Below are 13,540 nucleotides of genomic sequence, written 5' to 3' on the forward strand. Positions count from 1 at the left end.
GTACAATGGGCTTTACTGAATGCTGAAGGAGCTGTATCAAGCTCCCCCTTATAAAAGCTGTCCAGCAAGTGAAGTAGGTGCCCTGCATAAATTATGCAAATTTAGCAGAAAGGATAACAACAGGGAGTGCAGAAACAGTGTGTTTCTCTGAGGTTCGGTACAGGCGCAAGATGTGACCACATGCTTGGATGAATGTTTATCAGAGGTGTAAATATTTATTAAAAAAATATTATGAACAATGATCCCTACATTCAGCATTATCATTTAAAAACAAGATATAGCAATGCATTGCAAATGAATTGCTTATTGCTTAATTGTTTATTACAGTTACTTCTGATGTAATTGCATTAAATACTGTGTAGACTATAGAACAATTCTATATAAAACAGTAGCGGAATGTCAACATTTAAAATCTAATGTTAAAATGCATGTTTTAACCTTCTCCTTTAACCTTAACCTTTTCCTTAGATTTAAATGAATTTTTTTCTTTATATTCTATATAAAACAGTAGATTTAGCGTCAAAATTTAACATCTAATGTTAAACTGTGTGTTTTTAATGTAACCTTCTCACTTTAAATTCTAAATTAAATTTAATTTCAAATTAAACTTAAATTTATTTTGTTTTTTTATATAAATATTTAAAAATAAATTAAAAATAAATATTTTTCTAGATATTCTATATAAAACAGTATACTATATACTATAGTGGATTTATTGAATTCGGTTCATTGTGTTATTGTGAAAACTATAAAAAATAAATTTGATTCAATTTCCAATTTAAGTGAGATATTTCCTCCAGTATATAAAAGTATGATGAGGACATGAAAATGTACAGCATGACATGAACAACCCTTTTTTTTTCAAACAGTCCAACAGGTGTCAACAGGAAGCTTTCAGCATAAATTTCCCATCAAATCATTCATACTGCACACCTTGCGCATACACAATCCAAAAAACACAGACTGCATGCTGTTTACATCTTACAAAGCTCTGAGCATATCATAAAAGGTCACATTTACTTTTAGTATCACGTTGCACATCACTAGCACCGTTTCTTGACCGTGCACGTCCCGTTATTTGGTCCGTAAACCCGTGATTGATTGTGCGCGGGACTGGAGAGTCACTGGGCGGCGCGTAAAACGCAGCGTCTCTCTCCTCTTGCGCGCTGTGATCTTACAGTGAATGAAGCTCTAGCGTGGGAAAGACGAACAGGATACGCGAAGCACTGACATGGACCCACTGTAACATCACTGCAATCGCTGCTACTGCATGCTCAACGGATCAGCGTTCACTCCACGTTTAACCCAAACGCGTTTAAAGCCTAAAGACGATGCGTCTGATCGCAGCCAAATCACATCTGTTCATCGCGCAGCTGTGGCTCATCTGTCACACAGGTAACAAGTAGCCGAAATACAGTCAGTACAGAGTGATGCATGTGTCCGGAAAGGTTTGATGTGTTTTGGGAACGAATGCGTTGATGCGTAAAGTTGCCTGTATCCAAAAAGCGTTATTTCCGCAGGTTGTTAATGCATTAATGAATTTATTATTAATGATTATTGCGTTTAATCTCAGTCTGCAAGACAAAAAGCATTGCATTAACTGTTTTGATTGATTCATGAAAGGTTCATGAATCTATTTTAACTGAGTTGAATTAATAATTTCGTTTCAATGCTTTATTTGTGGTTACTTTTTAGGTTCATACACCGTTGTAAACACAGCGTTGCAAAACCAGATATGAAGTGTACTGTTTAATGCGTGATTTCCTTGGTGTGCAATAGTTGAATTTCTATTTTATGCTGCACAGTGTTAGTTGAGTTTCACTCAAGGACGTTTGAGCTGTAGGACAGACTTTGGCTCTTTGCTCTTGGCGCTCAATCACTGATGTGATGGTCGTTTAATCTCTCTGTCTCTGTTCATCCTGCTGAATTAAATGAAATTTGACATGGTGGGGGAATATAAAGCCGTGTGTTTTCGACCGCATGTGTCTCGAGCCATCTGCATCTGTGATGCCCTGCATGCTGGCACATCAGACGCTGCTCAAAGTTGATCTCAGAGCTGTCACAATGCACCATTGTCCTGTCTATTTCAGTCTAAATGTTGCTGATTTAGCTCAGAAGCATTAGTTATTCCCTGTTCCGGGCATCTGTGCTGTCACTTATGTGTGTGTGTTGGAGATATGCATGTGAGTGCTGGTGCATGTGACACCATGTTGTTGGACGTGATGGCAGGGGAAGCCCGTGTTTGTGCTGCTTTTGTCTCAGTGGCGCTCATTCACTGTTAATGCCAGCAACAGGAAGAGAGAGAGAGAAAAAGACAGGGAAAGAGAGAGAGCTTCTGCCCACCAAACACATGATTGATTGATTGATTCACATCAGGGTCACCCTGCCATGTATCCAAACAAAATAACCACAGCATGGGTGGCGATCGGGAAAATGCAGTTTATTTTCACTTGATCAAATGAGTGACAGCGGAAGATTGATTTTCATTGATTCACCCGCAATCCAAAGGCATTTCATTATTAGATGTTATTTGAAAGTGACAGGCATTAGCAATCAATTGTCACACTTTGTGACATGTAACAAAAACTGTAATATATATTGCATATTACCTTTGGTTTGCATTTGTGCTGCAGCTTGTAGAGACGTAACAATGTCTGCTTTTTTGACTTAGCATCTCAGTTTCTTTTATATATTGAAGTTATTGGAGATTGTGCATGCTTCATTAGAAGCCTGCATAAAAAGCTACTGTTCAGACCTTCATGGTATTTGGTTTGCTGGTATTTGGCACCAAAAGCCTGAACTTTTTTTCCAAAGTTACTTGATACCAAAGTGGCTTCAGATAGGACTTATTTAATACCTGTACAGTGCACCTTTGTACAGTTTTTCTTGTTTTAATCTTAGTCTCAACTAGTGGTTCATGACCCCAAAATGCTAAATACACTAGAAGTCAAAAGTTTTTGGACAGTAAGATTTTTAATGTTTTTAAAGAAGTCTCTTCTGCTCACCAGGCCTGCGTTTATTTGATCTAAAGTACAGCAAAAACAGTAAAATTTTGAAATATTTTTACTATTTAAAATCGCTGTTTTTTTTATTTTAATATATTTAAAAATGTAATTTATTCCTGTGATTTCAAAGCCCAGTTTTCAGCATCATTACTCCGGTCACATGATTCTTCAGACATCATTTTAATATTCTGATTTGCTGCTCAAAAACATTTATTATTATTATGTTGAAAACAACTGAGTAGATTTTTTTTTCAGGTTTCTTTGATTAAATAGAAAGCTCAGAACAACATCATTTATCTGAAATAGAAATCTTTTGTAACTTTATCAATGCCTTTATCATCATTTTAAACAATTTAAAGCATCCTTGCTAAATAAAAGTATAATTTCTATAATGTCTTTCCCCAAAATAAATAAAAAATCTGATAAATACTGGTCTTTCAATCTGTCTATTCAACAGAGAATCCTGAAAAAATGTACTCGACTGTTTTAAATATTGATAATAATAATAATAATAATAATAAATGTTTCTTGAACAGAAAATCTGCATATTAAAATGATTCCTGAAGGATCATGTGACACTGAAGACTGGAGTAATGATGCTGAAAATTTAGCTTTGATCACAGAAAAAAAATTACATTTTAAAATATATTAAAATAGAAAGCAGTTATTTTAAATAGTAAAAATATTTCACAATATTACTGCTTTTGCTGTACTTTGGATCAAATAAATGCAGGCTTGGTGAGCAGAAGAGACTTCTTTAAAAAATGTTAAAAATGTTACTGTCCAAAAACTTATGAGTGGTAGTGTATATGCACATTAAATGCTAATTTAATTAATTATATAACCAAATTGTATAATCAATATTTAAAACACTTCTAAAACTAAAATAATACTTTAACTCTTCAGAAGTTGCATTTCATTGCGTCAGTTTAATATAATTTAAGTTGAAATGACTTCAACCAGGTTGATTATACTTACATTTAAGGCAGCAACTTTAACTAGTTGGAAATGCAGTGGTATTTTAATGCAAAGTCAACTTAATTAAACAGGTGTGATCAGGGACAGGTTGTGTGACTTGGAAAACCAACATAAGAGAAGGTACAACCCAGAAAGTTCACTCACAATGAGGATAAACATGGCTTGCCAGCCACAATGTGTTTTTTATGCTGTGAATTATTGATGACAGCGAGAGCACGAAGCTATTTACATTGAGACGTTTAGAAACCAAAATGATTAATTTTCCTATTCAGCCTGTTATATTAATCATTTTGCATACTGTGGATTTCCTAAAGCCAAACCCATTGAGAAGCATTGCTCTATATAACCTTCATCATCAATAACTAAATCTGTGTTAAATCCACATTAATTATTGACGATTATGGCCTATTTAAAATTCAGCAGTCGTACCCTATTTAAGCGTAAAAAAACAACTCTGCCGAGTTTTGTATATTGGGACTTGAATAAGTGAGCTTACCTTACGTGGGTTACGTTAAATCATGTCCTTCTGCTTTCTGTGGTGAACTGCTGTGAATTCACCTTAAACTCAAAGGGCAAACTGTGCATCTCTTTACAGATCAGAGTGCAGCCGGATAATGAGTCTGTTGAGCACTAAACAGCTCCAGTTCATTTCCAGCACCCGTCTGTGTCTAACGCAGCCTCAGGCAATATTGCATGTACTGTTATGTCATCCTACAAATGGAGACTTACATAATGAGCAGAGGTGCTCTAGATATTAATGCACATTGGTTTTAATCAACCTGAAAAGTTTTGTGCTGAACCTGATGCCATAGTTACTCACTCTCAGGCCATCCAAGATGTAGATGAGTTTGTTTCTTCATCAAAACAGATTTGGAAAAAATGTATCATTACGTCTTGCTCACCAATGGATGCTCTGCAGTGAATGGGTGCCGTCAGAATGAGAGTCCAAACAGCTGATAAAAACACAATAATCCACAAGTAATCCACACCACTCCAGTCCAACATCTTGTGAAGCCAAAAGTTGCGTGTTTGTAAGAAACAAATCCATCTCTAAGACTTTTTTAAAGGTCAAACCAGTGCTTCTAGACAAAATATGACTTCATAACGCTTCTTCTAGTGAAAAAACAGCCCTCAAAGTACATCAGAATCCACCCATATATTTGTTTAGAACTGTTTTGGTCTGTTTTCACTTGTAGTGCTTGATCTGTGCATATTTCTCTCCTGATTCACATGAGACACTTTTTTTTTACTGGAGAAAGCAATATTGTGGATTAAGATGGAAGCTGTCATTTGAAGTCAAAAATATCTTGATGGATTTGTTTCTTATAAACACACAGCTTTTCGCTTCACAAGATATTAATTGATGGACTGGAGTGCCGTGGATTATTGTGATGTTTTGTAGTGACGTCAGAATGAGAGTTCAAACAGATGATAAAAACATCACAATAATCCACAAATAATCCACACCACTCCAGTTCATCAAATAACATCTTGTGAAGTGAAAAGTTGTGTGTTTGTAAGAAACAAATTCTTACAAACAAAGACTTTTTTTTTTAAAAGTCAAACCAATGCTTCTAGCCAAAATATGAGTTCATAATCCATAATAATAATTCCTCTAGTGGAAAAAAAGCCATCAAAGTACAACAAAATCCACCCACATATTTGTTTAGAGCTGTTTTGGACTGTTTTCACTTGTAAACTGTGTTTGGTCTGTGCATATTTCTCTCCTAATTCACAGGAGACAACGTTTTTACTGGAGAAAGCAAGACATTAAAAATGTCTTAATGGATTTGTTTCTTAAAAGCATGCAGTGTTTTGTTTCACAAGATGTTAATTGATGGACTGTAGTGGTGTGGATTGCTTGTGGATTATTGTGATGTCTTTATCAGCTGTTTGGACTCTCATTTTGACGGCACCCATTCACATCCATTGGTGAGTAAATGATGTAAAGCTGCATTTCTCCAAATCTGATGAAGAAACAAAGTAATCTACATCTTGGATGACCTGATGGTGAGTACATTTTCAGCAAATTTTGAACTGTTCCTTTAAATTGAGTCAAAACAACACTCAAGATGTTCATTCTGGTCTAAAACATTCCTTAGAGAAAAGCTATTCAATGTTGGAGAAATACAATCTCCTGTAAAGAGTACCTCGTATTCAAACAAATCTGGGCAGACGTTGAGATGGCCAGCCGTCTTCATTTCATTCAATTTCCGTTGCATTTTTCCGAGTGGTCGTATTGCTTCTCAGTGTGTGTGATTTAGATTAAAGTCGTCTGGATATTTACACCATTTCCATCGACTGAGCTTGATGCTTGTGCATGTGGACCTCGCGTTAAAGAGCTTCTTAAGCCTTTTGATGTAAAATTCATTAATTGCATGCTCTTCTCATGTGGGACTATGAGACTTTATTCCCGGGATCTAAATGCAGTTTTTCTAAGCATTTATTAATGAGATTCATGGCAAAATTTCACACCTGTCACAGGCTACATGCTTAACTTAAGCAGATTTCCTTCTATTTTCAGTTCAAAATAGGATTGAAATTTGAAGAGACGGTTCTTTTTAAAGCCCATTTCTTGATTTTCTCTGAAAGCATCTATAGATTTGCTTCTTATCTATAGTGTAAATGTTTAGAGAGGAGACATAGAACTGGAGAGACCGTGAAAATGAGGCTAAACGCTGAAGGAAGAAGCAAATCTCTTCCTCTTGACCTCAGGATGTGGAGCCGGAGCTCTAGTAAAGCGCTGACAGTGTGCTGAACTCATAAATGGCTTTGGCTCGGTCCGGCGGACGGACAGTGAGGCGAGGAAGGAAAGCTTTTTCCCCCATTAAAGAAAGATGGAGGATTCGGTTGCCTTTCCGAGTCGGATCTGGCCTGGTGTCCGTGGCGATAGAGGAGGCTGTGGAGGAAGTCCTGATGGCTGAACGCCACCGGAGGTTCTGTCTGTTGTCAAGGAGTTTCCTCTGGCACGTCCTAAGAGTGAATGGAGAGCGTCTCCTGCTCGGATGTGCTGCATAATATATATTGTGCTTGTTCTCAGTCATTAGCTATTACACTCCTAAAATAGGCTCCAGAAGTGGATTTTCACAGTGATGCCACAGAAGAGCCATTTATGATGGAATCTTTCAGTAACAGTTCTTTGAAGAACATTTTTTTGAACATTCTATTCATTTTAAATGACATTTTTCTGCTGTTAAGAACTTTGAAAGATTCCATTGATGTTACAGGTTCTTCATGCAGCCATAGATTCCATTAAAGAACCTTTATTTTTAAGAATGCATGTTAGTAACATTCGTCTTTTTTGCTGTCTTATTTATAAAATGATTTGGGTTACATCAGTCAATGCAACCTAAAGTATGTTTCTCTGTTAATATGCACGCCCTAGAGTTATTAATAGTTTTCCAAACATCACTACTATTACACATACATGGAGGTTAATGATTTAAACAAACCCATATACCGAAGTATTACACCTCCCATACCACTTGTCCAATCATTTTAGGATCAGCAATGTTGACTTTTTTTTTTCTCAGTTGTTATCATTTCTTTGCGTTTTGACATTTTTAGGAACTTTTAGCACTTTTGCATGGAAAAAAAGCATAGAAAATCTGCTTTAAAGCACCTCTGCTACATCTATAAACATGAAGTTGGACAATGGACATCTTTTGGATACAAATACTTGCTGAAATTTCACCAATGTGACTACACAATCCGTTATGAAATCTGCATGTGGAAGTCTTTCCCAAACACATGAATTCCTTTTGATTTTGCAGACAAAAATTCACCAAAAAGCTGTAAATGTGACTGCATCTTAAGATGTGGAAAATAATTTTATTTTATTTTTATTTATGTTATTTTATTTTATTCATTTTTATTGTCTTTTTTTGCGTTTTGACATTTTTAGCAACTTGTGCTCAAATTAGTAAGTGGACAATGTGCTGTGCTTTTAGATTTTAGACATTTTGGATGAAAAAAGTCATAGAAAATCAGCTCGAAAGTACTTCTGCTACATCTATAAACATTAATTTGGCTAATGGACATTTTTACACACAAATAGTGACTACACCTTTGCTGAAATTGTGACCACCTTAAGTTGAGTATTTTTTATTTATTTTTTATTTAATTTTTGCATTATTTTATTTAGTTTTTTTTATTATTATAATTTATAATTTTATTTTTTTTAAGCAATTTTAGACATTTTGCATGAAAAAAAAGAAAAGAAAAGAAAAATCTGCTTTAAAGCAATTTCACCAATGTGACTACACCTTAAGTTGAATCTGTTGCAGACAAAATTGGCCAAAAAACTGTAAATGTGACTGCATCTTAAGATGTGGAAAAGAACCATTGAATTTTATTTTATTTTATTTTAATGTATATTTTTTTATTTATTTATTTTTTTTGTTTTACTTTATTATTATTTATTTCTGTGTGTTTTGACATTTTTAGCAATTTGTGCTCAAAGTAGTGTGCTGACAGTGTGCTGTGCTTTGTTTTAGACATTTTGCATGAACAAAATTCATAGAAAATCTGCTTGAAAGCACCTCTGCTACATCCATAAACATTAAGTTGGACAATGGACATTTTTGCACGCAATTTTTTTGCTGAAATTTCACAAATGTGACTGCACTTAAAGTTGAATCTGTTGCGAAATTTGCGAGCCAAAATCTTTCACCCTCATACAGAATTCCCAATTGGATTGATTCCTATTGAAATTACTGAATTTTTCTTTCTTCCTTTCTTTCTTTTTTTTTATACAAGCTGAAAGCAAGTTTGTTTTTTCATCCTTGATCATGAGGGAAATCTTACAACAAGGCCAAGGATGTACAAGCCAAGTATGTTTACAAAAGTATCCTGAAAAATGTTTGGATGAGGATAAGAAATCCCACAACAGCAGCACAGCCTTGATTTATTTTTTCCTTCAGTGTCTTACAAAAACATAGCTTGCCATGAAGGCCAATTTATTGACTAAAAGAGTGAATTTGAGCACTGAAATGGGAATCTTGGAGGCAGGGCAGTGTTTGTGGGTGTCAGGGAAGGTATAAACCCCCAGCTGTTGACTGGCATTACTACCTTCAGCTGCAGTGAGTTCGTTCTCACGCGGACCGCATGTCACTTTCCCCCGACCCTGCAGTAACAGCTGCCACAGGCTGCCGCACACATGCACCATCACATGCGGTTTCCTACAGGAGGAGACCCTCACTTTATATGTTTCTCTATAGCATCAAAAAAAAAAAAAATGTATGAACATTCTAGCAGCCACACACCAACATTCTAAAAACATCCACATAGCAACATTTTAAAAAATCTAAAGAATATTTGTTTAAAAACTTGTATGTGCAAGTGTTTTTTTTTTTTTTTTTTTTTTTTTAATGAATTTTATTTCATTTTATTTTATTATAGATTTTATTTGAACTTATTTTATTTAAATTCTTTGATTTATTTTAACCTATTTTCATTTATTTTATTTTACATTTTTTTATTTTATTTTATTTTATTTATTTTAAATTCTTTTACATTCTTTGATTTATTTGAAACTTTTTAAAAACATTTTTATTTTACATTTTTATTTTATTTTATTTTAGATTTTATTTTATTTGTTACATTTGTTGATTTAATTTTATTTCAACATATTATATATATTTTTTTAATTTATTTTAAATTCTTTAATTTAATAATTTAATTAATTTTTAACCTCTTTTAATTGATCTTATTTTAGATTTGTTATTTTATTTATGTTAAATTCTTTGATTTTTATTTTATTTTAACCTATTTTAATTTGTTTTTTATTTTTTAATTCTTTGATTTTATTTTATTTTAATCTATTTTAATTTGTTATTTTATTTTGTTTTATTTTATAAATTTATTTGTCTTATTTTATATTATTTATTTGTCTAGTTGTTCCAGAACTTAAATTTGATTTGACTTTACCAAAACTTAACTTTTTTTCTTCTGTTGAACACAAAAAGGATTGCCATTGACTTCCATAGTATTTTTTTAGAACCCATATTCTTTAAAATATCTATATATCTATTTATGGTGTTTAACAGATGCAAGAAACTCATACAATTTTGTAACGGCTTGAGTAAATAATGGCCGAATTTTTATTTTTGGGTAAACTATCCCCTTAAGTTCTCATGTAGACAAGTACAGATGGATTATATTTCAGGATGTTATATTTCCTAAAATTGGTCCAATTATAGCCAAGCTTTAAACTTTCTTCTGTCTTCAATTATTTCCCAACTGGCTGATTTCCAACCCTTGACCTTGGGGATCCAAATATAATCTGTGCCTTTGGAAGCAAATGTCATAATTCAATTAGCTGTCAATTTCAACAACTGCGTCCTGTGAATTTAGACCACGACTCTTCGTTTCCCAGAGCGCCTTCTCAGTGTCAGACAGGTGTTCTCCATCATACGAGCGTCGGCAGACACAGAACAGTTCACAGGCTGCGTTTCATCCAGACGAGGGGAGGGAACTCCGCGTCGGAAGTTATTTAGTGATGGGCGAGGAGGGGGACTGGGATTTAAGGCCCGTGTTTTTGTTCTTGAGTTAGAAACACGACGTGCTGGCCGTCTTCCCCGAGTCTTTTCTAATCCTCTTATGTATTTGAATGACTCCAGAGACGTTTACAGAGGGCAGAGGATGGTTACGATTCCTCCCCCATCCATTTCCTGCGTGGTAGAGGACACATGCTTACCGTCTACAAGCTGTGAGCGAGTGACTGCAGTCCGGCTGTAGTAAACAACTTCTGCCTGCCAGAGAGCTGTCCTTCAACAAACTCTGTACTTGAACTTTGCACTAAGTGTGGATTCAGAGTAAAACAACTTAAAAAAATTTCTATATTCAAATGTAGTAATAATTGCATGTTGTTTATTATTATTATTATTATTATTATTATTACATACAATATTTTGATACAATTTTGAGAGCACTTTTCCACGTCCACTCATGTAACCATTTCTATATTCCATAAAAAAAAATCAATAATAATAATAATAATAATTAATAATAATAATAATAATAATAATAATTATTGTTATTATTATTGTAATTATCAACAATAAAATATAATATTTATAATAATAATAAAAATTATTATTATTATTATTATTATTATTATTATGTGAACGGTTACATAACTATTTGTCTAACATTTTGAAAGCAATGTCCAGTCATTTTTTAGATTTTATTTGAATACTAATCATAATTTATTATTATTATTATTATTATTATTATTATTATTATTATATAAAATTATTACATGAAATATAATTTAAATACATTTTAAAGGCCAACTCCCATTCATATAACCATATTATATTTAAATGTAGTAATAATAATCACATCTATAATAATAATAATAATAATAATAATAATAATAATAATAAATTATAATTAGTATTCAAATAAAATCTAAAAATGGTTAAATAACTGGACATTGCTTTCAAAATGTTATACAAATATTTATGTAACCGTTCACATAATAATAATAATAATAATAATAATAATAATAATTTTTATTATTATTATAAATATTATATTTTATTGTTGATAATTACAATAATAATAATAATAATAATAATAATTATTATTATTATTATTATATTAAATATTTATATACAATTTTGAGACATGTTAATAATAGTAATAAATAGCAATAATAATAATAATAATAATTAGTATTAATTAATAATAATAATAATAATTATTATTATTATTATTTATAATTAATATAGTTAATATTAATAATAACAATACATAATATAATAATAATAATAATAATAATTTTTATTATTATTATTATTATTAATTATTATTATTATTATTATTATTATATGAATGGTTGCATAAAATATATATTTTTTTTTAATTTTGAAAGCAGTGTCCACTCATATAACCATTTTTAGATTTTATTTGAATACTAATCATGTTTACATATTATTATTATTATTATTATTATTATTATTATATGAAATTATTAGATAAAAATATAGATTAAATTAAAAAAGACAACGTTTGTATGTAAATAATGCAGGTAAGTAAATAATTTTAAAATAAATAAAAACACTATAAAATAAATGTAAATATTATACCAGTTAAATGTATGATTACTTTTAAATATATTGATTATTTGCAATCATTTTCATTAATTTCACTGAATGTTGCCATAGAAACAAATAATTTCCAGGGGTGACTCACAGTAATCACAGTCATTTGGATGAGACGTGAACATAGGGCGTCATCTGCTGCTGCTTGTTCAGAGATATCTCATGTCTAATAGTTTTGTTTATCTGGAAAATGGAAGCAAATGCCCAGTTGCGTTGATGTGTTTTTGTGGAGAGCAGTGAGAATGCAGGATGTGAAGTGGAAGAGGGGTCCAGTGAAGGGCTTGTTTTATTGGTGATAGACTCATTAACATCAAACTGTGAGCAATTTTAATCTAATTTGCCGCAGGCTTTTCTCTCCGTGCCTGTGAAATGGAGCCGAGCCAAAGAAGCTCAGCAGCTTTGTGGGGCGCAGGTCGCTGTATGATACCGCTCCTGTGAAACGGGACGGACTCTGTTTGACGAGCCGAGCAAAAGAGCTTTTTCCACTCGCAGTTTCATCGCCCGGCCAACTGGGATTTACTCCACACAACCGGCAAACACAAAGCCCGTTTTTGAAAAGGAAATGTAAATGTAATGTCCTAAACAAATGAGTGTTTTACCATGTTTTACCACAAGAATAGTGAATGTAAATAAAGTGGTGTAGTGCAATGGTATTTGCTAGCTAATTTTTGCACTAGTTTTCAACCCTGAAGCATTAAGCTGCGTAGCATTTTAAATGTCACAAAACAGATACATTGTAAAAATAAATAAATAAAAATAATATAATAAACGTAATTTATTTTTGTATTATAATAAAAACTTTTTCATTTTTCAAAATATATAGTACTGTATATAATAAATAAATGTTAGAACATTATTTTATGTTACAATAAAACATTTTTTATTTTTAATTATAATTAAATAAACTTCATAATTTGTTTATATTATAATAAAATATTTTGTTCAGTTTTTTTAAATATATAATATTCTACCTTATTTTTGAATATATAATATTGTATATTATAGATACATAAGATAAATAAATATTAACATTTTATAAATATTTTATAAATAAATGAAATGAAATAATATTTTATATTGTAATAAACCACTTTTATGTATGAATAATAATATAAAAATAATATAATGTGTATAATTTTAAATAAAAAATGTATAATATTGTATAAAGATTATTAACAAATATTAATATTAATATTAACAAATATTTATTGCATATTATAACTTTTATTTTTGTAAAATATAAAGTGTATATTATTTTATTTTTTAAATATATAATATTCTACCTTATTTCTGAATAATAGTATTGTATATAATAAATATTATTAACATTTTTTACATATTTTATATTTATTTGGTATATTTTGTAATAATGTTTAAATATATAATATTGTATATTGTTTTAAATATAAAATATGTAATATTGCAAATTAAATATTTTAGGATTTTAAA

General features: G+C 31.5%; 1 protein-coding gene across 4 annotated transcripts in view; it reads left to right on the forward strand.

Annotated features, from left to right (window-relative positions):
- Positions 1-1,141: 1,141 nt before the first annotated feature.
- Positions 1,142-13,540, forward strand: part of ptprz1b (protein tyrosine phosphatase receptor type Z1b) — a 45,536-nt gene continuing 33,137 nt past the window's right edge. For 2 of the 4 annotated variants that reach the window (XM_051108148.1, XM_051108149.1), the window contains exon 1: positions 1,149-1,395. In XM_051108148.1, coding sequence (XP_050964105.1) covers positions 1,332-1,395 — 64 coding nt within the window. In that variant the 5' untranslated portion in view covers positions 1,149-1,331. Of the gene's footprint in view, positions 1,396-13,540 lie in introns of all 4 variants that reach the window. The other 2 variants (XM_051108147.1, XM_051108146.1) reach the window with 2 other exon arrangements.

The sequence above is a fragment of the Labeo rohita genome, chromosome 4, assembly GCF_022985175.1.
Source record: "Labeo rohita strain BAU-BD-2019 chromosome 4, IGBB_LRoh.1.0, whole genome shotgun sequence".
Classification (NCBI taxonomy): Eukaryota; Metazoa; Chordata; class Actinopteri; order Cypriniformes; family Cyprinidae; genus Labeo; species Labeo rohita.